Source organism: Lampetra fluviatilis, chromosome 46 (genome assembly GCF_964198595.1).
Source record: "Lampetra fluviatilis chromosome 46, kcLamFluv1.1, whole genome shotgun sequence".
Classification (NCBI taxonomy): domain Eukaryota; kingdom Metazoa; phylum Chordata; class Hyperoartia; order Petromyzontiformes; family Petromyzontidae; genus Lampetra; species Lampetra fluviatilis.
The window spans coordinates 10,080,613-10,106,630 of NC_136320.1; the positions used below are offsets into that span (position 1 = coordinate 10,080,613).

Genomic DNA, 26,018 nt, shown 5'->3' on the forward strand with positions numbered 1-26,018 from the left:
AAGAGAGACTGCCTTGGCCCACCTTGCAGACTCCTCCTGATGGCGTACTTCCTGCACTACCATCTTCCGCCGCTCTGGTGCAGTGGCCTTACTCCAAGCAGCACGGCTAGTTAGCCCAAGGCCTCCTCTCCCTTGCTGAACTTGACCCACAATGTCAGCATGTCTGAGGGCTGCTGTTGCCTCCTGGACTGCTTTTCCTGGCCTCCATTTGCGCCCAGTTGCCAAGGTCGGCGCGTTGTTGCTCACCACTGGGTCTCGAGATTCATTCAGTGTCATCTGGAGCCTGGTTTTTGCACACTTGAATTCCTCGGTTAGACTGGTGAGGGGCAGCTTGAGGACACCATCTCCATAGAGGCCTATGGTGGTAAGGCATTGTGGAACTCCGAGCCACTTCTTTAAGTAGCTCGTGGCTCCTCTTTCCATCTTCTCCACTGTTGAGATTGGAACCTCATACACTGCTAGGGGCCACAACACCCGGGGTAGGAGAACAAACTGCAGACACCAGGCCTTTAACTTTCCAGGTAGCTGGGTGTTGTCGATGGACTGTAGGCTACTACTGATGTCTTTGCGCAGCTGTTGCACCTGGTCTTTGTCCTTCAGGCTTGCATCATACCACCTTCCAAGGCTTTTTACCGGCTGCTCAGACACTGTTGGGATTTGGTCATCTCCGATGAAGAATTTCAGGTCACAGAGTACTCCCTTCACAATCGAGATGCTGCGTGACTTGGATGGTTTAATCTTCATACGGGCCCAGCTGATGTTCTCCTCGAGTTTTCTGAGCAGTCTCCTGGTGCATGGGACAGTGGTGGTCAATGTTGTAATGTCGTCCATGTAGGCTCTGAGTGGAGGGAGGCGAAAACCAGAGTCGACTCGCTGTCCACCAGCAACCCATTTTGAGGATCTGATGATAACCTCCATTGCCATTATGAATGCCAATGGAGAAATGGTACATCCCGCCGTTATACCTACATTCAGGCATTGCCATGAGGTGGTGAACTCTGAGGTGGTGAAGCAGAACTGCAGATCCTGAAAGTACGACTTCACCAGGGTTGTGATGGTGTCCGGTATGTGGAAAAATCTGAAGGCAGACCACAGGAGTTCATGGGGCACAGAGCCAAATGCATTGGCGAGGTCGAGGAAGACTACATGGAGGTCCCTTTTCTCCACCTTGGCCATTTGGATCTGGTGCCAGATCATGCTGGAATGCTCCAAGCAGCCAGAGAACCCTGATATTCCTGCCTTCTGTACAGATGTATCGACGTAGGCATTCCTTTGCAGGTACTCGGCCATCCTCTGGGCAATGATCCTAAAGAAGATTTTACCCTCGACATTCAGTAAGGAGATTGGGCGGAATTGGTTGATGTTCACTGCATCCTTCTCCTTAGGGATCAGGACCCCGCCTGCCCTACGCCACACTTTGGGTATTATCTTCTTTTGCCAAGCTGTTCTCATAAGCCTCCAGAGGAACCTCAGGACGTCTGGTGCGTTCTTATACACTTTGTACGGGACTCCATTTGGCCCCAGGGCTGATGCTGTTCTTGCCCTTCGAACTGTGTTTTCCACCTCTTTCCATGTCGGAGGGTTGGTCTCAATATGATGTTCCGGGGGTTCAATGGGTGGGATATCTGATGGGATGGCCAGATGTTCATGTCGCTTTGAGTCAAAGTTTGTTGTTCTCAGGTGCTCTTCTAGGTCTTTCTTTGTTGTTTTTAGAACTCCACTTTTTTCTTTCGTGAAGAGACTTTTAAGGAACTTGAAGGGATCTTTATAGAATCGAGTTCTAGTTTGTTCTTTCTTCCTTCTGCGCTTCCGTAGGTTCTCTGCTCTACGGAGGGATGCCAACCGGGTTTTGATGTCAGCCTGAAGTGCCTCTATGCCCTCCTTTTCCACTTCCGAGGCTTTCTTCCACTGTTTCTTAAGCTGTCTCCTTTCTTGAACGAGGCGCTTGATTTCTTGTTGCCTCCTGGAAACTGGTGGGGTTGGAACCTTTCTCCCGCCTTTTGCCTCTTGCACTCCAAAGCTTTCTGCCCCGTACTCATAGATGATGTCCCCCATCCTCTCCAACTTCTTCTCCACTGTGCCTCGAAGTTTCTCGAGGGTCAAGGTGAGGTCAGTATTCACTGTTTCCCACAACTTCTTGTCACTGGCGCCAGGCCACTTCACATACGGTCTGTGCCCTGGTAGTCTCCTCTCGATTGCAGGTCTCGGAGGCTGGGTGAGTTCCACTCCTGTTGTTGGTTCCACCTCAGTTGTTACTTCGGTGCTTGAGTTTACGTCCTCCATGACAGTGGTACTGATGCACTGCAAACTATGGTTTGCGTCCAGTTGCTGTGCTTCATTCGACTGATTTGATCGCTTTCGCAGAAAGTAATCAATGCAAGGCCTCTGTCTCTCTTTACCCAAACACCCCTTCTTCCCCTGGTGGATCCTCAACCCATGGTGTGATGTAACTTTCCTCCAACCACAGACACATACCTGCATCTGTTTGTGGCCTGCTGTTGCAGCGGAACTTGTGACAGTTGCTGTGGTGTATCTATGCCCTGTTTTAAAAAAAATAATATTAAGAATAATAAAAAAAAGTTTTTTTTTATCTATATATATATTTTTTTAAATTAAATAATGAAAACAGCCCCTACTCCTCACAAACACACGAGGAATCTGTGAAATGGGGAGGGCCATTAAACGACAAGACTTCAGAGCACAGAGAGGTCAGAGACATCCAGATTGACAAAAGGTCGATGGCCTAACCTTCCCAAGACGTCTGGAGATGCACAGATAAGGTGCAGAGCAGAGAAACACAACTGTTGCAACTCGCGTTTTCTTTAACGTTTTCCTTAACGAAAAGTAGAAACTTAACAAAAAGAATTAACCAGCAAACAATAGGGGCTTGTTATTAAATATTCCCTTATATTACTCGTATTCACCGCATATATATTATTTTGTATTGTATGTTTCTATCTACATGACCTTCCTAAAAACTAAAGAATACGAATTCCAGAAAGCTTAAGTGGAAACTTAGTTACACTTAACCTCAGGACATTAAAATATAACTCAGAATAAAACACCAATCCCTGGAAACAAACGCATAACCAAACTTGGCAAAGCCTCAAAATAATGATGTAATGAGGATCATTACGAATATTCATTAAACATAGACCGAATAATAACCACGATATACTAAGACCGAGGGAACTCATAAGAAATATCAAGAATAAATGTAACACACAGGACCACATAAATGTATTGCAAAAATCTCTTCAGCCACCTTTGTCTGCAACGGTCCGGCACAAACAGATGGCCCCATAAATACTTAGGGGGTTAGAAAGGGTCGCGAGGGGGGGGTCTGTGCTGACATTCCGAGGGCGCCTGTTTTCTTGTTTGTTTTCCTCTCGCAAGAGACGCGGAGAGAGGAGAGGGTGTTCACGTTTTGAGTTTTAAGCACAAGCGCACATCACGAATGAGCAGTCTGGTTCGAGTCACGCTCAGTCTCACAACTCGGCTTGCGACGCGGCGTTGTGACGGTGCTCGCAAGGGAGCTGGGGCAGATCGTGCCTCGAGGAGAGATAGGACGACGAGGGGTCGTTAGAGTGACAGTCTGAGAGCAGTCTGGTTCGAGTCGCGCTCAGTCTTGCAACTCGGCTTGCGACGCGGCGTTGCGACGGGGCTCGCAAGGGAGCTGGGGCGAGTCGTGCCTCGAGAAGAGATGGAACGAGGAGGGGTCGTTCGAGTCGCAGAAGTCTGAGTTCAGCCTAGGTCGAGGCTGGGTTTCAGCCGTGCTCCGGCTGGCGGAGCGTCGTGAGGGAGCAAACGCCGATACCGATGGCAGTTGTCGCTTCTCGCAGAACGAAGTGGCGAGGTGTGGTTAAGTGCGAGTGAAGCTGGCAGCTGCACGAACAAAGGAAAGCACGGAGAAGAGAGAGTGACGAGTGACAACAAGCGATCAACCTGTAGAAAGGGCGGAAATCGCCAAGCGTCGACCAAGCGAGCATAGAAAAGGATGAGCAGCAGCGGATGAGCAACAAGAGCCATCGTTCAACGCCAGAGCGCTCTAAGCCGGTGAGCGCGCACAGCCGCGTCGTCCAGAGCCTGAGCCTGAAGTAAGGGCGAGTGTCTGTGTGAAGTTGGCAGCGATCAAGGAGAGAGCGACAGCAGCAGCACGACCCGGGCGTCACCAAGCGTCGTGCCGACTCAACAGTCATCCAGCAGTGGAGAAGCCTGGAGCTGCCACCAAGAGAGAGAGAGCGCCATCGAATGCGCCGTGTGTTTGATACACACACACCGACCAACACCCAGTGAGAACAGACGACGTCCAGCAGCGACGACGGAATCATCGCGCACCACGTCGGCGAGCGTCGTGCCAACGCCGCTCAATCCAGCAGTGGAGAAAGGGAGAAAGCACGGGCTCGCTGCGGCCACGCCCAAGCGAGAGGAACTTCTCTGGCTACTGGTTGTATCCTCCCCCACCCCACAAGCTCCGACACAGCGCCCTGCCTCTGCTTAAAATATTAATTTTACAAGGGGACAATGCACACACAACACGCACACGAATTTTCAAGACTTTCAAAAAGTTGTCTTTGTGTTTCAAAAAGGGTTGCCATTTCAAGGTGGTGCGTTCAATATCAACTGATCGTGCAAAGCAGTTGCTGCCGTCGAGTTACATAAATAAGAAATGTTTGAGTCATTTATTTTCGTTAATTGCATAATCTTGCCGATGAATCTATTGACGTATACTTTTGCCTTTGCATATTAGAGTGTCATGTTTGTTTAGAATTAAAATTGCTTAACACAAAGTGTTCGAGTGCTTCTTTCCCAGTCCATGCAAACTGTCTTATTCATAAGAACTGTTACCTGCGATGAGATATGAATTTGGAGACCTAACATAACATAAACACTCTAAGATAATCAGTAAATGTTTAATCAAAGATAATCGTTTTATCCCGATTGATACAACTCTGGATAACGAAGCTAAGCCTAATTTTCATAACTGCATACATTAACATAATAGCAAGCATTCGCATAATTTACTACGATTATCTCCGTGATTATCATAATTTATGCATATAACTACATAAATTAACATAATTTATGCGATTTACGCATTTTCCAACATTTCATTAATTTCCGACATATACAACATAATGGGGGCTCGTCTGGGATTTCTCGCAGACAGTGTTTTGCATGGATGAAGGAATGAATCACTACGTGTTAACCAGAGTATTGTGAGCCAACATTGCCTTGTGATTGTAAACGGACGTAAAACAAACAAAAAACGCCCTCTGAGGCGAAACTCCAGAATAGCAGGTTGGAACAAATACAGTGGGATTAAGATAATATCATATCGAACCGATTGCATCCTGTGATAAATGGTGTTAGAGATACGCACTCTGAATCGGAAAATAACAGAATAGCTCGAGTCAAACTGACTACACTCTGTGAGATAATTGTTTTATATGCACTCTGAAAGGGAATGTCAAAGTAGCTCCTGCCACACTTGAGATGCTAGGATTAAGAATCATTTTTGAATGGATTGCGGAATACTGGGAACTCGTATTAAAACGTACCGACCGATCTGCTACAAAGCAGGACAGTCAGAGAGACATGTGGGAAGGGAGCTGTATCGATAACACGAACACACCCCGAGGGAAACTAATTGACTGGATAAAATGTAACGAAGGCGAACACGATGCAAAACATGCAGAGAAGGCAGGACGGGACTCATGCCTTCCCACACAGGCATACAGACAGGGATTGTGGAATGAGGAAAAATTCGGAAAGGAAACGGGAGAGAAATCGTCTCTAATAAACGAGGAAAAATGTCCTCACACCCTCGTGAGGGAGGAGAAATCAGTGCTCGCGACACCAGCGAAACTCACAGACGTTGAGCCACAGAATAAATACGAAAGTAGCAGTACATCACACCCTTGGGTACGTGGACATAGTCCAGGGACAGATCCCACAAAAATTATGGGTATCGAACAAAATATCCTTGACAAAGAAAATCACTCACAATTCGAGAGAAGGGATGGAGAGATACAGATGCAAATAAAAACATGTGGGACTGACAACTCCGCAGCTATAGGGAGGCAAAATGTTAAAGTAAAGTCGCCAGGATATGCTTCACTAAGGGCAGAGGCAAAAACTGCAGGAAAATGGCAACACGCCCGACACAGCACAGATCAAAGTGACAGCTTGTCTGATGATAACTCGTCTGCCGATGACTCTGACGACGACCAACTTTATGAATACTCGTTCAACAGTAAAACCCTTAAATTGATGGACAAAGCTCTCGTCAGAATTCCCGATTTTGACCCACACAACAAGAACATGGATATACACACACACATCGCAACAGTAGAAGAGGAGGCAATGATTAGAGGTCTGAGGAGAAGGGATGAGAAAGCGAGTCTGTTGAAAAGGAGTTTACATGGAGAATCTATACCATGGGTAAAGTCGCTACCATACAAGGTTAGAAATGATTTAGAACAACTGAGCCTGGCAGTGATTCGGAAGTTTGGAGAATATTCGACACTCACTGAGGGGTTTTATGCTGTAAAATTGATGACCCAGGGCATGGATCAGGATCCGCGAGATTACCTCCTCCGATTTAAAAGAGCGTATTACGCAGGCGATGTGAATCGGTACCACGAAGGGGACCATATGTTCAAAATTATGTTTTTTCAATCCTTGAGCCCAGAGATTACAGAAAGTGTGAGAATGGTTTTGAACCCAGAAACAGCCTCCTTACACCGCATAGAGAGCAAGGCGTACATGGCATGGTTATACAGAGCTAAGAATCATAATTCGGATCCAGAACACAGGGAGAGGGATAATGAACCCAGCCTCTCAGAGAGAAATAAAAATCACCGAGCAGTCCCACAATGCAGAGAGGAGCGAACACGCACGCACATACGGCAAAATAACCCAGAGAGAGTTTGGCACACGAATGAGAGCGGCACAAAGCCGAACATTCAGGAGAATCGCAGAATGTGGAGGCCAAGGGCAGAATCATATCAGCACCCCATGCCCCGACATACGCAAGGTCAAAATTATACACACAGATGGCAAAGTAACAATCCAGGAAAAAGGTGGCACCCAAATGGGAGAAGCACTGGGCCAAAAATGTACGAAAATCGCAGGAGGTGGAGGTTAAGAGCAGAACCATATCAGCACCCCATGCCACGACACACGCAAGGTCAAAATTACACACACAGATGGCGAGATAACCATCTAGCGGGAGGGTGGCACACAGACTGCGGAGGTACGGAGGCAAACATTCAGGAGGTTCGCAGGATGGGAGGTCAAACACAATCGGTCCAATTCCGACCGATTTCCCCACCGGCTATACCAGGGGGGAATAGAGAAACAAATAATAAGGAAAAACAACTTGGCTTGACGGAGACATGAAATGCGGCACAAATACGTGATGAACCACCTACAGTAATTGAGAGCAAGCTGCCCATACGTGCCCCACCCGCTGAGTTGAAACTAAATCCGGGGCTCATTGGAAAATGCAAGCAGGCTGCAAATGACAGGGCGGACAAATACCGCCACGATCGGGAAGCGTTAAATGCATACGATGCGGTAGGAAACGCGAGCATTGCTCCCGTAAATGACGCGCAGATCGAATGCAAGGACAGGACTGCATTGAAGTGTGATCGGACAGTGGATAACAGACAGCAGAGACAAAGAGGACAACCAGAGCGCACAGGAAAAACAGTGCAGCACGTCGCAGGAGCGCGCGATGGTGGTGCAGTGAGATGGAACACAGAGACACGCCCTGAGGAATGCAGGCGTGAGCCTTTGAATGGAAAACATCCCAATGAAACCAAATATTACGTGGATCAGAGTGCTAAAATGGAGACGAATGTTCATGACATATCGGGAATGGTGTTGGAATCTAACACACTCGTAAAAACAAAAGGGCAACATTACGAGGCACGAAATTGAATCGACACATTGACTCGGCAAATGTGCTTGTAATCGCAGAGAGTGCAAGTGCCACTGAAAACAAAGTGCCAAAGTTGGTTGTGTGCGCGAGTTCTGGTTATGTGCAACACAATTTCACACCACACATTCCCACGACGCGAGAGAGTGATAGAGGAAATTACAAAAACGAACCTGAAAACCGTGATCGAAAGATCAAAGCGATAAGCACTACGAACCAAGTTAATGATGTTGGGAGATTGCATGAAAGAGTAAAGGATTACTCTAAAATATCTTTCCATGAGAATATTGTTAATGGACAGGAAAAGGCTATAGACGAACCAAGTCTGAAGGACAATGCATGGGAAGCAGCATGTCCACATAAAACCAGAAGTGGCAAACCAAATGATAATAACTTGGTAAAAATATGGCAAGGAGGCAATAGGAGGAAAGTAACGCATAAATGCGTTCGAAACCGCTACCTTGCGTTTCCCAGGAACTAAAAAAAAAGTTTTTTTAATAAAACGTTTTTTTTGCATTTTTTAAATTAAAAAAATAAAAATATTTTTTTCTTTTTTTTTTACAGTATTTATGATGGATAAGAACCGATGTAACATGTGGTATCGATGTTTAACATTTTGTTTTCTTTTCTTTGCTTATTTCAAATGTAACCATGCTAAGATTGTGATACGACGCGCGCGTTGTAAGGAGTAACAGCCGAAACACGAGGGCGGCTGATGGGTTCATAACAAAAAAAAGGGCATTTACTTTGTTTGAAAATTCGCCAGTGGCCAAATCGACCCCTGATAATTTTCAAAAGGGCGGATTGTTGTATCTATGCCCTGTTTTTCAAAAATTAATATTAAGAATCATTTAAAAAAATGTTTTTTTTAATCTATATATTTTTTTTTTTAATTACTCCTCACAAACACACGAGGAATCTGTGAAACGGGGAGGGCCATTAAACGACAAGACTTCAGAGCACAGAGAGGTCAGAGACATCCAGATGGACAAAAGGTCGATGGCCTAACCTTCCCAAGACGTCTGGAGATGCACAGATAAGGTGCAGAGCAGAGAAACACAGCTGTTGCAACTCGCGTTTTCTTTAACGTTTTCCTTAACGAAAAGTAGAAACTTAACAAAAAGAATTAACCAGCAAACAATAGGGGCTTGTTATTAGATATTCCCTCATATTACTCGTATTCACCGCATATATATTATTTTGTATTGTATGTTTCTATCTACATGACCTTCCTAAAAACTAAAGAATACAAATTCCAGAAAGCTTAAGTGGAAACTTAGTTACACTTAACCTCAGGACATTAAAATATAACTCAGAATAAAACACCAATCCCTGGAAACAAACGCATAACCAAACTTGGCAAAGCCTCAAAATAATGATGTAACGAGGATCATTACGAATATTCATTTAACATAGACCGAATAATAACCACGATATACTAAGACCGAGGGAACTCATAAGAAATATAAAGAATAAATGTAACACACAGGACCACATAAATGTATTGCAAAAATCTCCTCAGCCACCTTTGTCTGCAACGGTCCGGCACAAACAGATGGCCCCATAAATACTTAGGGGGTTAGAAAGGGTCGCGAGGGGGGGGTCTGTGCTGACATTCCGAGGGCGCCTGTTTTCTTGTTTGCTTTCCTCTCGCAAGAGACGCGGAGAGGGTCGATTTAAAGCTTTCGTGACTGCAGGGATTCATCTTCTTGGTTCTTTCGGTAAAGTCACGTAGAAGGGAAGTAATAAAATAATAAAAATAAAAAAAAACATAATAAAATACAATTCTCACGACGTTTCGGCTACAACGCAAGCAGCCGTCTTCAGGTGAAGAATGAGACACTACCAAGCTAGGAGCTTATATATAAACTGGGTTGGAGGTGGAAGAGCGCCTTAACAGAAGGAATGTGCATATGAAGAGGAATTTAGCATATTCATGGTAAATGCGTAGGAGGTGGGAGTGGGGGTTTCAAAGTCATTATGCCTATGCATTATGCAGGATCAACAGCACCAAGGGGGGGTGCAGGGAGTAGCATTAACCAAGGAAAGGAATGTTAATGATATGTAGCTGCAGTTACTAAACAACCACGTAGAAAACTAAAGTTTTCTAAAATGTATAAGGTATAGGGTGGTTTATAGCAATACAGTATATAATTTAACGTTGGGTTTATCTATGGCAGTATATAGTACGGTATATGCTCGTGTGATGTAAGAGAATAAAGTTTAGATGGAAGCATATTATATAATTTTTACGACGTAGAATTGTAATGTATTACTTGCTGTTAGTAACTCAGCTTATTGTAGAGTATAGTAAGTATACTGATGGTGCTATGCAGTTTATACTTTAGTTTTTTATGTAGTTTATACTTTAGTTTTCTACGTGGTTGTTTAGTATCTGCAGCTACATATCATTAACATTCCTTTCCTTTGTTAATGCTACTCCCTGCACCCCCCCTTGGTGCTGTTGATCCTGCATAATGCATAGGCATAATGACTTTGAAACCCCCACTCCCACCTCCTACGCATTTTCCATGAATATGCTAAATTCCTCTTCATATGCACATTCCTTCTGTTAAGGCGCTCTTCCACCTCCAACCCAGTTTATATATAAGCTCCTAGCTTGGTAGTGTCTCATTCTTCACCTGAAGACGGCTGCTTGCGTTGTAGCCGACACGTCGTGAGAATCGTATTTTATTACGTTTTTTTAAAAAAAAAAATTTTATTACTTCCCTTCTACGTGACTTTACCGAAAGAACCAAGAAGAGGAGAGGGTGTTCACGTTTTAAGTTTTAAGCACAAGCGCACATCACGAATGAGCAGTCTGGTTCGAGTCGCGCTCGGTCTCGCAACTCGGCTTGTGACGCGGCGTTGCGACGGGGCTCGCAAGGGAGCTGGGGCAGATCATGCCTCGAGGAGAGATGGGACGACGAGGGGTCGTTAGAGTGACAGTCTGAGAGCAGTCTGGTTCGAGTCGCGCTCAGTCTTGCAACTCGGCTTGCGACGCGGCGTTGCGACGGGGCTCGCAAGGGAGCTGGGGCGAGTCGTGCCTCGAGAAGAGATGGAACGAGGAGAGGTCGTTCGAGTCGCAGAAGTCTGAGTTCAGCCTAGGTCGAGGCTGGGTTTCAGCCGTGCTCCGGCTGGCGGAGCGTCGTGAGGGAGCAAACGCCGATACCGATGGCAGGTGTCGCTTCTCGCAGAACGAAGTGGCGAGGTGTGGTTAAGTGCGAGTGAAGCTGGCAGCTGCACGAACAAAGGAAAGCACGGAGAAGAGACAGTGACGAGTGACAACAAGCGATCAACCTGTAGAAAGGGCGGAAATCGCCAAGCGTCGACCAAGCGAGCATCGAAAAGGACGAGCAGCAGCGGATGAGCAACAAGAGCCATCGTTCATCGCCAGAGCGCTCCAAGCCGGGGAGCGCGCACAGCCGCGTCGTCCAGAGCCTGAGCCAACACAGCCTGAAGTAAGGGCGAGTGTCCGTGTGAAGTTGGCAGCGATCAAGGAGAGAGCGACAGCAGCAGCACGACCCGGGTGTCACCGAGCGTCGTGCCGACTCAACAATCATCCAGCAGTGGAGAAGCCTGGAGCTGCCACCAAGAGAGAGAGAGCGCCATCGAATGCGCCGTGTGTTTGATACACACACACACCGACCAACACCCAGTGAGAACAGACAAGACGTCCAGCAGCGACGACGATATCATCGCACACCGCCGAAGGCGAGCATCGTGCCGACTCAACAATCATCCAGCAGTGGAGAAGCCTGGAGCTGCCACCAAGAGAGAGAGCGCCATCGAATGCGCCGTGTGTTTGATACACACCGACCAACACCCAGTGAGAACAGACAAGACGTCCAGCAGCGACGACGGAATCATCGCGCACCACGTCGGCTAGCGTTGTGCCAACGCCGCTCAATCCAGCAGTGGAGAAAGGGAGAGAGCACGGGCTCGCTGCGGCCACGCCCAAGCGAGAGGAACTTCTCTGGCTACTGGTTGTATCCTCCCCCACCCCACAAGCTCCGACACAGCGCCCTGCCTCTGCTTAAAATATTAATTTTACAAGGGGACAACGCACACACAACACGCACACGAATAAGACTTTCAAAAAGTTATCTTTGTGTTTCAAAAAGGGTTGCCATTTCAAGGTGGTGCGTTCAATATCAACTGATCGTGCAAAGCAGTTGCTGCCGTCGAGTTACATGAATAAGAAATGTTTGAGTCATTTATTTTCGTTAATTGCATAATCTTGCCGATGAATCTATTGACGTATATTTTTGCCTTTGCATATTAGAGTGTCATATTCTTATTCTGTGTCATGTTTGTTTAGAATTAAAATTGCTTAACACCAAGTGTTCGAGTGCTTCTTTCCCAGTCCATGCAAAACTGTCTTATTCATAGGAACTGTTAACTACGATGAGATATGAATTTGGAGACCTAACATAACATTAACACACTAAGATAATCGGTAAATGTTTAATCAAAGATAATCGTTTTATCCCGATTGATACAACTCTGGATAACGAAGCTAAGCCTAATTATCATAACTGCACACATTAACATAATCGCAAGCATTTGCATAAATTACTATGATTATCTCCGCGATTATCATAATTTATGCATATAACTACATAAATTAACATAATTTATGCGATTTACGCATTCTTTAGCATTTCAATAATTTTTATTGTTTTTATCAAAATTTCATAATCCGACATATACAACAACTGTACCATTGACCGTCATGTGAAAGAAACTAAGAGGAAGCAATGAAATATGTAAATGAGCGAGTAGTGGGAGGAGACTTGCAGCGGAGCAAAAAATCCATTCCCTGCGGAGAATACAATGCCAGTGAGTGGAACGCGTTCTGAAAGTCACCGTAAACGTGAACACAATCAGTTAAGATCCGAAATGGTTTATTACGTCCTTCCAATGATTGCTGAGCCAGAATCCATCATCTCGGTTGAAATTGTCTCTGTGTTTGTATATGTGGATCGCCACATGAACAAATCTCTCATGGTAGCCAGATGGCTTGCAGAGAACCTCTGTCTTGGAGAAGTCAATATCATGTGAGCCCACTGAATTGTAACAGTGATCTGCCACGGCTGAGGTGTTTGTCCTACCATGTTTCAAGTCTGCTTTATGTTCACGGATGCGGTCCGAGACATGTCGTTTGGTTTCTCCAATGTAACTGCTACCACAGAGGCAACTTAGTTTGTAGACGCCAGGGTACTGTATGTCTGGAACCACATCTTTTACAGACGGGACCAGATCACGGATTTTATGTACTGTGTTGAATCGGACCTGGATCTTGTGTTTTATCAGGATTTTGGAGATCTTTTTTGTGACCCCAGCAATGTAGGGTAAGGTCATGGTCTTGAAAGGCTCCTCAACAGGATCCTTCTTGATGGTTGGAGTGATGGCTTTGCGGATTGTGTAGTCGGAGTAACCATTAGCCTTAAGGGCTTGGCGTACGTGTTTGAGTTCACTGGCAATGTGTTCCTGGTCGGAGATGCATTGGGCTCTATGGTATAGAGTCTTGATGAGGGAATTTTTCTGGGATGGATGGTGGTGGGAATCCGGTTTTAGGTAAGCATCCGTATGGGTGGCTTTCCTTTAGACAGAGTGGCTCATTGAACCATCAGGTCTCCTTTTAATTAGGACATCCAAAAAGGGTAGCTTGCCATCTTTTTCGACTTCCATGGTGAATCTGATGGCTGAGTGTATGGAATTTATGTGGTCGAGGAATTGGTCTAGAGCAGGCCGGCCATGTGGCCAGATGACAAAAGTGTCATCTACGTACCTCTTCCATAAGGTCGGGCGTAGAGTGGCAGTCTGGATGGCGTCAGTCTCAAATTTCTCCATGAAAACGTTGGCTACAACCGGAGATAGGGGGGGGCCCATTGGGGTGCCCTCAGTTTGTTTGTAGAAAGTTCCATTCCAGGTGAAGTATATATTGGTTAAGCAGTGTCTCACCAGGGGGGGTACCCCAGTATTCAGTCCTTGATGAACCAAGTCTTCAATGATTGCGATGGTGTCAGGTACAGGAACTTTGGTGAATAAGGAAACCACATCAAAACTGACAAGCAGGTCGTCTGGGGACAGGGAAATCCCCTTGATTGTCGATACCAGGTCAGTAGAGTTTAGTACCGCAGAGGTGGTTTTTCCAGTGAAAGGCCGCAGGATTTTAGATAAAAAACGAGCCAGTTTGTAGGTGGGGGACTTGATAGTAGAGACAATGGGACGAAGAGGTGTATCTTTATGTATCTTTGGCAAGCCGTATAATCTTGGTGGCCTGGCTGCAGAAGGTTTCAACGAGAACTGTTTGGTTTGATATTAATGCGGTTGAATCAGAAATTATTTTGTTGGTTTTAATGACGAGGCTGTTGGTGGGGTCTCTTTTTATTTTTGTATAGCTTCCATCGTTGAGTAGTTCTTGAATTTTATTGTTGTATTCTATTTTGTCCATGATGACAGTGGCATTGCCTTTGTCGGCTGAGAGGATGACAATGTCATCCCTCTTTTTTAATTGAGCTAATTCAAAACGCTCATCTTTGCTGATGTTGCTAGCTGGCATCTTAGCATTTTTGAGGGTTGCAGAGATTTCAGATCTTGTTACGTCTGCAGCGATGTGACTCAGGCCCTTGAGAGCCACATCTACTCGGGCAGTAGATGTGGCTTTCAAGGGCCTGAATCACATCGCTCCTCACACACACACGGGGGCATTTTTATTCATTCATGAATACATTTCTCATGCACACATTGAACTTTAAAAGGACTTTCACTGGTGTGGGAGAATACATTTTAAAAAAGAGAGAAGTCTTGAGATTCAGACAGAATGACGGCCCCGATGCCGATTGATAAGCAACGAAGGGAGGGAGGAGGCAGTGAATTCCAGATGATGGGAGCTTCGAGAGAGAAGCGATGTTCATGTTTTTTCAGAGTGGTTGTATACGATAAAATCAAACTGTCAATAGAGATGTGTGTGTCCATATTGTCCCCAACCTCCCAATCCATGTGTCTTCTGCAGAGCACATTCAAACCATCATGACCCTGCAAGAGTCTGTTCAGCACGTGGTGATGGCTGCGATCCAGGAGGTACTGTGTGCATGTCGCGTCCCAATGGTCAGTTGCCTAAAAGGCATGATGGAAAATGTGGTGGCAATTTTACAAATCAATTATATTTTCTCGATTGCGTTGAACTCTGTTATTGAATTGAGAAGGTGAGTAGCCACGTGGTGTAGTGGTTATCAAGTGTAGTGAGTCCAACTGAGTCACAGACGTTGTTCCTTTTAGAGGCAACACATTTATTTGTAACACGTAACACAAGGGGTAACTGGCCCTTCACCAGATACAGTCTAGGGTGGTGATCACTCAACTATCCACTCTATATAGAGGAGTTACTGCTACGAAGGGTCGGGTCCCTACTCGGTTCCGCGACCACGTGTTTGCCTTGTAGACGTAGAGCTTCCAGCTTGAGATGTAGGGCTTCAGCTGGTGGACGTGGAGCTTCAGCTTGTAGAATGCAGCGAGCCTGGTCCCTCTCAGGGACCCGCCTTATATCTCCCTACGGTCGGGGCTGCTCTGCCCTTGGCCCCGCCTGCCTTCTGGAGCCTTCTAGCTCCCTCTCGAGAGCTCTCCCTGGATACGTGATCAACCCCCTAGTCCCCCCACCTGGGGGCCTCTCTATAGACACTCTAGATCACGTGTCTGCAGGGTCAACCAGAGTGCCATGGCCTGGGGCAACCCTGCCCTTGGGCTGACACTCTCCCGCTCCCCCTTGTGGGAGCCCCCACTACACGCTATGCGTGGTGCCCGCACTATCCAGTGCTCACCAAGCCCCGTTAGGGCTGGTACTACACTTGCCCACAGGGTGTATGCCCACTCAGGCCGGCACCATACAGTGACATCCCTCATGTCATTACACAAGTATGGGCATACCTCGATATACGTTTTGAGTTACGTTTTTGAAAACCTGAACGTTAAGTGAAAAATCCTACCGTGTAGCAAACGTATTCTCCCATATGGTTCCATTATATAACCTAAGATGCACTCCTAATAACACATTTTCTTACCCAGAACCTACTAAAGTCACACTTTTAAACATAACTTAGATATTTTAATGAATAAATATGGAGAATAATAACTAGGCAGGTGATTAAAAACAAATACTGTACATTGTAATTTACTCACCAGTAACTGTGGTGAATGTCGTGTGAGGTGGAGAGGGCTGGAGGGTTGACTGGGAGGGTGAGGGAGGGCCAGGAGGAGCAGACGAACCGTGGTGGAACGTACAGCAGCATTAGTGTGAACGACGACACCGCCTATAAACAAAGAGTGGGCGATGTTACAAAATGTGGCAGCCATCCTAACGGCCTGGAACCATTTAAAGTTCACGCACAGACAAGGGACATGGCGTGCATTTACTATCGGTATTTATATTGTTTACACCAAAAAATATATAATTTAGAAAACCTGTTTTTTATTACTAATGTAATAACGAATCATAATAAATCGAATTAACGTATATTGGGGTTCTACCTGAATGTCTGGCTTCACCACTAAAGTCTACCGCTTGCTACAGGAACATTATATGATGTAATTGACACTCAACACAGTGGTCACAGTCCCTATTAACTCCAGGTGGATGGGACTTGCAGCGACGTTTGGGCGGCCCAGAGGTGCTCGGATGTCCACCTTCTCTAATCCCCCTCCCATCTGAGTGTTCCCTGTCCATGCTCGGACGTTCTGGCAACGCAAAACCGAAATGTCTGGACACTGGGGCTTTAGAGCCAGAGGTGAGCTGTTGGATCACATTGTGAAATTGTTGCTGTTTTTGTCATTCACAGCTGATGAATAAAGAGACGCAGGACTCCGCCGCAGGGCACGGATTGCCAGATATGGAGCGGCAGGTGAGTTCCTTGTGATAATTCCAAGCCCAGTTTAGTGAGCGAAAACCAGGCTGGAATCTGACCCAAGCTAGAACTTTGTTAATAATTGCATATAACTTGAGCAATTTGCCTGAGCCTTACTTTCTTCCCATATCCCTGCAATCCTTTTTTTTACTTCCTGTAGCCTAGTTACTGGCACACACCATACCCTGTGCAGGAATCTATGCAAAGTGGGAAAAAAGTTTGTGCTGATTTGAAGCTTTCGTGACTGCAGGAATCCATACTCTTTGGTTTAGGTAAAGTCACGTAGTTAGAAATAAACATAAAATAAACCAAACGATTACTTCTAACTACATGACTTTACCGAAAGAACCAAAGAGTATGTAAAGTTTGTGTTGCTTGACAATAGCCAGGCTGCTCAGAGGTCAGAGTGCTGAGCCAGAACCACTGAGTTCCAGAGTTTGAATTTGGCTTTCAGTTGCTCATAATTTAACCGGGTTCTCAAGTGGAGTGAGTTGATGGTCTCGGTCTGGTCACCAATGACTCGACAAAAAAACCCCATCACATTTAAATTGGCTACCTCCAGCTCTGAGAATTAAGTAAATATTTTTTTGACTGCCATGCAATGAACATTCCTCAATCGGAGAATGTGTGGGATAGTGGGCGTCCTCGTGGGTGGATTGGATTAATGTTTGAACAATGATGGTTGATTTTATTTATCTTCCCAGCTGCGCCGAGCAACTGAGGATCTATCTGAGGTGGAGAAGATGAAAGAACAACTTGAAAATCGATGTCACGCGCTCACGCTGCAGGTGGGAAGTGGCAAGGGGAAAGAGCGAGACGGTGCCGTCTGTGTGCTTCAGGGCGGGTCGCTGTAGTGAGTTTTTACGGGGCGGTCCTAGATCTTAGCTTTTTAAGTTCGATCTCGTCGTTCACCTCAACCTCCACGGGGCGGCGACCCAGGGCCCGGTGGTGGCGCGTTCGCTGCTTGATGCAGACGGCTCCCTCTTCGAATCCGGCTGGCCAACTTGGGTGATAGTGTGGGCCCATCAACCATAATATACGTACCGTCTCCTCAAAGTTAACTTTTACCAGGCTATTCAAAAAAATAATAAAACAATAAAGATCCCGTGGCATCATTCAAAGAAGAGTAGGTCGTTGTGTGCCGGTGCCATGCTCAACGGGAAAATGACTGGCAATTTACTGTACAGTAAGTCCTCATTTACCAAGGTTGATGCATTCCTGAAAAGTGCCACATTAAGTGACAAACACGTTAAGCGAAAACAATTTCCCCATACATAATGTATAAAGTTTGGCGAGATACGATGTACGTAGATGCTGTGAGATGGGGATACAAACAACTGAAGGCACGCTGCCGTGTTACTGTATTATTCCGTGCACTGTATCACTTCTCAGCCGCGCAGCTCAAGTGCGTTCCACATTATAGTGGTGCGCGTTCCTCTTTATAGCGGTGAGCGTTCCACGTGATAATGGTGCATGTTCCACCTATAACAGTGCGCGTTTAGCGTTACAACACTGCCCGTTTCGCGTTACAACACTGCCCGTTTCGCGTTACAGCACTGCCGGTTTCGCGTGACAACACTGCGTGTTCCGTATTATGCGAAAAACATTCCCTAAAGGAAGTACGTTACAGCGAAAACGTGTTATTGTGTGAACACTGCATGCGCAGTGAGGTCTCAGCGTGATGGGAAACGCAGCATTCGTCACCACTTTTAGCAAATATTGAGATGCATTTAGGCTTTCTTGCGTGAAGTTTAACAATAATAAAATATTACTGACAGCATGGTGAGAAACAAATTCTAGATTTGAAGTTTTCGTGACTGCAAGGATTCATACTCTTTGGTTTTTTCGGTAAAGTCACATAGGTAAAAAAAAAATCAGGATGTGTCCACACACTTAAGCGGTGCTTTCACTAAGTTGTCCCCACCCGAAGGACGCTTGTGTTGCGCCCGAAATTTATTTTAATTTTTTACCTACGTGACTACCCAAACAAAAACAAAGAGTGAGAAATAAATTATCTGTTTTGTAAGCAAAACTGTAGATAATACAGACGCAGAGATACAGGCTCAAGAGTGAGTACAATACTCATTAAGGCGCAATTGTACAAAAATGTAGAAAATATCGAATGCTCAGAATATAAGCAACCAAAGTCTATCCACTGCTGGATGAAGGCCTCCCCACACCACCGCCACCTCTCACGATCCTGCGATGTAACAATTCACATAGCATCCGTCCATAAACTGATTTCATCGCTTCCATCTCCTGGTCGATGCCCTCTTGTTCCATGCCTTGGCTGCTGCTCCACTATTACTCTTGCCCATTGTCCCATCATCCCCACTCGCGACGTGTCCTGGCCAAGCCCACTTAACAGGTTGAATGATGTCATGAAGAATTACTTCGGTTTAGATATCAAAGTCACATTGGCTTTCACGACCAATATGATTGGTAATTGATTTTTGGGTTAGATCATGTAAGTAATATTTACTCTATCATGCACCCCTCCTCCACCCAACACAGCCAATTCATAAAGACACGAGAACAAACGTGGTAGTGTATTAGTGCTACAGCACATTGGTGTATTGGAGAGCAATCCACAACATTTAACAATTCACGATTGTGAAATGTTGTCGATTGGCTGTGTTGGGTGGAGGACGATGTATGACATGTATTTTACTCATGGGATCTGACTAAAAAATATATTAATTATTATCTTTGGTACTCTCGATGCTGCCACACTCGGACGTCGCTTCCTTCTGCGAGAACCCTTAGCTTTAGCACAGTCTGCATCCAATCCCTGCCTTTGTAGTCTCCTCCGAGCTCATGTCGGCTCTTAAGCTCCCACACAGACTGCAGAGTGTCACTGCGATATTTGTCTCGATGGCCCGACCTCAGTCCTGCGTACGAGCAGCACCATCTTATCCGCCTCGTCATGAATCCTTCTGCAGTGCTTTCTTGCAACATTTAAATTCCAGAAATGTTCACTTTCCTATAACTTGTACCTCTCAGTTACTAGTCCATAGCTTCTGATAATGTGGCCTGCTCTAACGGTGAAGGAAATGGTCATTGTAAGATGTCGGATTTGCATTTGTTCCTCGATCTGTCACTTCGTGTCATTCCCAGCTTGCATCTAGCCACGTTTTGTGCACTTTTCAGATTTTGTTCCATTTTCTTTGGCAGTGTTTCTGATTCATGTCAGAGCTGGCAAGATCCAGTGAGTGATACCTCTCTCTGTGAGACACATTTGCATGCTTCTTGTTCTTACATTTGTAATTGAAGTTTGATATCCAAGTCACTCAACTACTTGATCTTCACTACGTCACTCAGATCAGTCGGCCTTCTTACCCCACCGTCTGTCCGCCATAAGGGACAGTCCTCAACGGTATGACGGCATGGCTGTCTGCTGCGCAGCCACATGTAGCCACAGTGCCACTTCTTTAGAACTGTGTTTTCTGTTTAGTTTGGTCTTCCCTCACACCTCCGATTAGCATGGTTGGCTACATATGGTGCGAAAGAAAGGCAACATATACACATACAGTGTACCAAGATGCCCATAGCCACACACCGGTCTGTGTAGCCTGGTCCCAGACAGTCTGCATAGTTAGTGGCCATGTGCATATACCTATTACCAAAGGGTCATGCAGCTGTGTCGCCAATTGTATAAGAACTTCAGCTCTTCTAACGGTGTTATATTCAGATTGTTTACCGCCTCATTGTTTTGATTCCAATCCTCCTTTAATAATTGCCCTGGGTATAAAAAGTGGACCAATCAGTTTCAAGGAAAATGCATATATTATCAGAGTATGTTTTTTGTTTGCATTCTAACCACAAGTATTGTGGTTAATGCAGACATGATTTCTAGTAAAAAGGTTTCAGTTTTGTTTCCAGAAAAAAGGGGGAAAACCTATTCTTATATTTTGGTACTGGCAAAGGAAGTACCATGATGTAGATCAGAGGTGGGGAACCTTTTTTCTGACAAAGGCCATTTGGATATTTATAACATAATTCGCGGGCCATACACAATTATCAACTTAAAAATTTGCCTGTTATATTTGGTCAAACATTTAATTAACTCACCCCTAATGTGATGGCTGGAACTGCTTCTCTTTGATGAGGCGTGTGATGTTAGCTGGTATTGATGATGTTGCCACTCGCAACTGCTTTTCCAGGTTTGCTCCTAGATTTATTGAATTTCGAGTCCCGCCTGCAGTTGCCTTGGCAGGGCCAGATTAAATGATTTTGCGGGCCTTATACGGCCCGTGGGCCGGACGTTCCCCACCCCTGATGTAGATGCTCGCCCCGAGCTCTCATTACTCTGATAGTGCATTGTCTTTGAGCTGTACGCATTTTGGCCTCCTCTGGTCTAACACCGTTTGAGACGAGGCTCAAAAGAAAACTCTCTCTGGTGTGGACCAATCAGTTTCAAGGACAATGCATATATCATCAGAGTATATTTTTTATTTGCATTCTGACCACAAGTTTTGTGGTTAATGCAGACATGATTCCTTGTAAAAAGGTTTCAGTTTTGTTGCCAGAAAAAAGGGGAAAACGTATTATATTTTGGTACTGGCAAAGGAGGTCCCATGATGTATTGGGCCCATGTTTGTCATTCTGCTCCGCTTTCGAGCTTTTACCACTGCCACCCCCCCCCCCCCTCCTGCGTTTTAGCTGGAGAGCCTTCAGGACGACCGGGGGAAGGTCCTGGCTGAGAACAAGCTGCTCCGCGAGCAGAGCGGCCAATGGGGAGCCCTGGAGGAGGAGGCCGTGCGGCCTCCCGTGGTGCGGAGCCAGCAGCTGGAGGCCTTCCACGAAGAGCTGTTCCGGTGAGACTTAGTTGTGCCGAACACAAACCTGATCGAAGTCTGCACCTTAACATGACTCGCGAGATGTAAGCTATTTACAGTCAGTCATCTCCTACTCAAATAAGCATTGAGCTGCTTCTCATCTCTCGTTTTTTCAGCCCTGAGCCGGTGGTAGAATTTCTGCATTGCCATGATGGGGGCGAGTCTCCATAGGATGACTGCTGTTGACTTCCCCGCAAAATGGTGCACATTTTTGTTAACCTCCAGAGGGACGACGGGCTGAGTTAACTCCCAACCAGGATTTGAACTCTTTCTCACACTGAGCCACCTGGCCTCGTGCGCTGTCGCAGCCTCGGTCAGATTTCGCTGGCCATGCCCGTTGCTTCCACCGTCCCGAACCCTGCCTGGGAGATGGTGGGCCACACTTTGCCCGCCCGCCTGCAGAGCGTGACCCCTGCTGCGTGCCGGGCCTCTCGTTGGTCTAGGCTGGAGGGCAGCCGAGACGAGTTCCGCCTGCGCTGCGAGGAGCTGGAGCGCCATGTTTCGGTGCTGGAGCAGAAGAACCAGCAGCTGACGAGCCTGGCTGAGGAGGCGCAGGCGCTCAAGGATGAGATGGATGTGCTCAGGTCTTCCACCGTCGTATTATTTAAAACAAGTTTGAAAACTCTGCAGCGTTCACAATGCACTGATCATAGAACGTGGAGAGCACCTGTCTGCCTGAGTGTCCCACTGTGTGTGTATATTTGTCCACCTATCAGTGTACCCACTTGCATGCATTTCCCCCTGGCTACATTACCTATCTGCCTCTGCTTACTCACATACTCACCCACCCATCAGTGAATCCCACCTGTTACCGGATGCATCTCCTCCATCGTCCAGATTATCTGTTCTGGCCCCCGATTGGTTTTACTGAAAACACAGTCAAAAGTTATTTGCTGCTCAATTGGACAACGAGGCAGTGCTCATCTCCTGTATTCATCCCTGAGCCAGTGGTGGAAATTCCACACTCCTATGGCAGGGGCAAGTGTTGACTTTCCTAAAATTCATAATAGATGTTTTTTTGGGTTAGATCCCATAAATATATAAATGTGTCGTTAAAACCCGCCACCACCCGATACAGCCAACCGGTGTGTTGGCTCTCCAACACACCGGCGTGCTGTACTAGTGACGAATTGGCACGTTCTGTTTACGTGACAACCCTTACTAGTGGTGGCGGGTTTTAACGACACATATTTACGCGATTTAACCCAAAAAACCTCTATTATGGTTGATATTGGTCGCAAAAGCCTACGTGATTTCCCGACAATTACTGTATTTTCTCATCATCTCACCCACCAACCTCAAAAGTGCACTTAAATCTTAAAAACCTGCCACGTTAACATGACCATAATGTTGCGCACGTGACGGCTGTGTGGCGGGTGTGCTTGTGCGTGAGCACATGTTTGTGCGTGAGCGCATGTTTGTGCGCACGTGTGTGTAGTGGACAAAAACAACCCCCTACCTCCTTGTGGTGCCGGACGGCAAAGCTATGGTGGGCAGTGCCGTGGGGTGGAGGGTTCAATTTAGATTGGCTTTCCCCTCATGGCGTTTGTAACCACTACAGCGGCCAAATGGGGGCTCTGGACGGGTGCGAGGGGCTGGTAATCCCTCCACCTTCAATTAATTACCACTAAAACACGACTGAAAATTTTAATTAATAATCTTGTGCCGGAGGACCCGGGGGGACAGGCGTCTATGATGTCTCCTGGCCAAACCACATTTGGCGGAGCCAGCAGACTGAATCTTTACCCTCGGGGCTCATCCAGAAACAACAAAAAACCACTACGTGTGGCCACGTGGAATGTTCGAACGCTCACTGCGGAGGCTGCCACTCCTCTGTCAGGAGCTGGACCGGTACCGCCTGGATCTCTGTGGTATTCAGGAGGTCCGGTGGACTGGCTCTGGCTCCTGCCACCATGAGGGGTGGACAGTCCTCTTCTCAAGGCAGGAGACTGCCAAACAACAGGGAGTGGCTCTTCTTATGAACAAAAGAATGAAGGGGGCATGGGAGCGTGGTGGTGAGGTGTGGGAAGCTGTAAGCCCCAGGCAACTTTGGGCTCGTCTTCCCATCAACCAGAGGTGAGAAGTGGTGGTCGTGGTTACTTATGCCCCCACCGAAGACGAACATCCGTGGAGGGATGCAGGCAAGGCCGATGAGTCGGATGCTTTCTATGACCTCCTGTCACAGGTGCTAGCTAAAGTGGCCCCTCGGGATAGAGTCCTCTTGTTGGGTGACTTCAATGCCCGAGTTGGTCATGATGCTGGTACCTGGTCTGGAGTGATTGGAAGGCATGGGCCAGATCAGCTCAATAACAATGGCAGGAGGCTGCTCGATTTTTGTGCAGCCCATGGGCTTGTAATTACCAACACGCTGTTCCGGCATCGGCACATCCACACAACATCATGGATACATGCCGGGTCCAAGCAAGAACATCTGCTGGACTACGTAGTGATGGAACAGCAGATGCGGGCCCATGCGCTTGACACCAGGACCTACCGTAGAGCTGATCTGCCCACTGACCATCGACTTGTCATCTGTAAGATGCGCTTGCCATTCTTCCACTCCGGTGGTGGGTGTACTCCCAGGACCCCATTGAAACCCTTCGTGGCATGGTCTCAGCTAGTGAGGCACTGCAATGATGGGTGGTGGACCCGCGATCACAAATCGCTCTTTAATTCCATCAAAGCAACCTGCAGCGATACACCTATTACCATCATTAGGGGAAAGAACGGTGATCCAATCTCCGACCCCCAGGAACAGGTTTGCAGATTTGCTGAGCATTTCTGCGAGGTCCTGGGGGAGGGTAAATCCTTCAGTCTGGAAAATATCGTGGGACAAAGTGAGGATGACACTGCCGAGGCTGCGGTGCCTCAAATATTGGAAGAAGAAGTCACTCCCTGTGAGTGGCTGGCTGAGGCGCCATCTGTTGAGGAAGTACTGAAGGCAATCCAGTGTCTGAGACCAGGAAAGGCACCAGGCAGAGATGAAATGCTGTGGGAGGGTGGCGTTTCTGCACAGACTGCCCTAAATGACATCATAACAACAGTCTGGACCACTGGACGGGTTCAGCAGGATTGGAAGGATGCCCTGGTGGTCCCCCTCTTTAAGAAGGGGGACCGCACAGACTTTAACAACTACAGGGGCATCTCATTCCTCAGTATGCCGGTAAAGATCCTGGCAAGGATTATTCAACATCGCCTTGCTAGGCATGCTGAAGAGAGGCTTGCGGAGCTCCAATGCGGTTTCAGGAAAGGGCTTTCCTGCACAGATGCCATATTTTCTGTCCGTCTGCTACAGCAGAGGTGTAGGAAATTCCAACAAGACCTACAGCTCTGCTTTATTGACCTGGTCAAGGCCTATGATACCATCAGTAGGCCTGGGCTCTGGGTTGTTCTTTGTGCTTTTGGAGTCCCTGACCCTCTGCTCACGATCATTAAGGACCTTCATGATGGTGAGTGGGCCCAGGTAAAACTACGTGGCTGGGAGTCAGAGCCATTTTTTGTACACCTTGGGGTGCGACAGGGATGTCCTCTGGCTCCCACATTCACATCTATTTCGACCACGTAGTTCGTGAAGCCTTCAATAGCTGTACCGGAGGAATTTCTATCTGGTACAGATACAATGGGAGGCTGATCGATGCCTGGGTGCGATCAAGGGATGGCTCCCTATTGCTCAACCATGTTATGTATGCCGATGATCTGGTAATTGCTGCTCACTCAGAGGAGTGGAGGCACTGCTGATGAACTTGGAGCTTTCCACTATCATCCCCACCAAAACTAAGCATCTGCCTGGGTATTTTGTACCATCAGACACTCCACCCCCACAACTCCCAATTGGTGATAGGGCAGTTGTGGAGAGTTTCCCATACCTGGGCAGTGTGCTCATGACCGGCTCCGGTTTAACAGCAAAGGTCTCACTCAAAATCAATCGAGCAGCATTATCTTTTCATCGGTTGCATAACGCTGTGTGGAAGCTACCTGGTCTGTCGCTCCGCACGAAGCTTCAGGTCTTCTCGGCCACAGTCATTCCCTCCCTTCTCTACGCTTGCGAAACGTGGACCCCCCCTCATGAAACATCTTCGCCGGTTAGAAACATTTAGGCTGGCCTGCCTACGATCCATCCTGGGTTTAACCAGGCTGGATTGTGTGAGGAGCTCACAAATCCTTGAAAGATCTGGACAACATCCCATCGGTGAGTTCCTCCGGCAGGCAAGGTTGCATTGGCTGGGTCATGTAGCCCGCATTCCCAGCCACCGCATGCTTAAACAGCTTTTGTTCGGCCAGATCGAGGGGGCTAAACCGGCGTGGTATGGGCTAGAGAAGAGATGGAGT

General features: G+C 46.8%; 1 protein-coding gene across 2 annotated transcripts in view; it reads left to right on the forward strand.

The window, feature by feature from the left end:
- Positions 1-26,018, forward strand: part of LOC144947765 (protein Hook homolog 3-like) — an 82,424-nt gene that overhangs the window by 11,544 nt on the left and 44,862 nt on the right. For both annotated transcript variants that reach the window (XM_078877125.1, XM_078877126.1), the window contains exons 6-10: positions 14,967-15,034; positions 16,786-16,848; positions 17,556-17,639; positions 21,514-21,668; positions 22,133-22,273. In XM_078877125.1, coding sequence (XP_078733251.1) covers positions 14,967-15,034; positions 16,786-16,848; positions 17,556-17,639; positions 21,514-21,668; positions 22,133-22,273 — 511 coding nt within the window. The remainder of the gene's footprint in view (positions 1-14,966; positions 15,035-16,785; positions 16,849-17,555; positions 17,640-21,513; positions 21,669-22,132; positions 22,274-26,018) is intronic.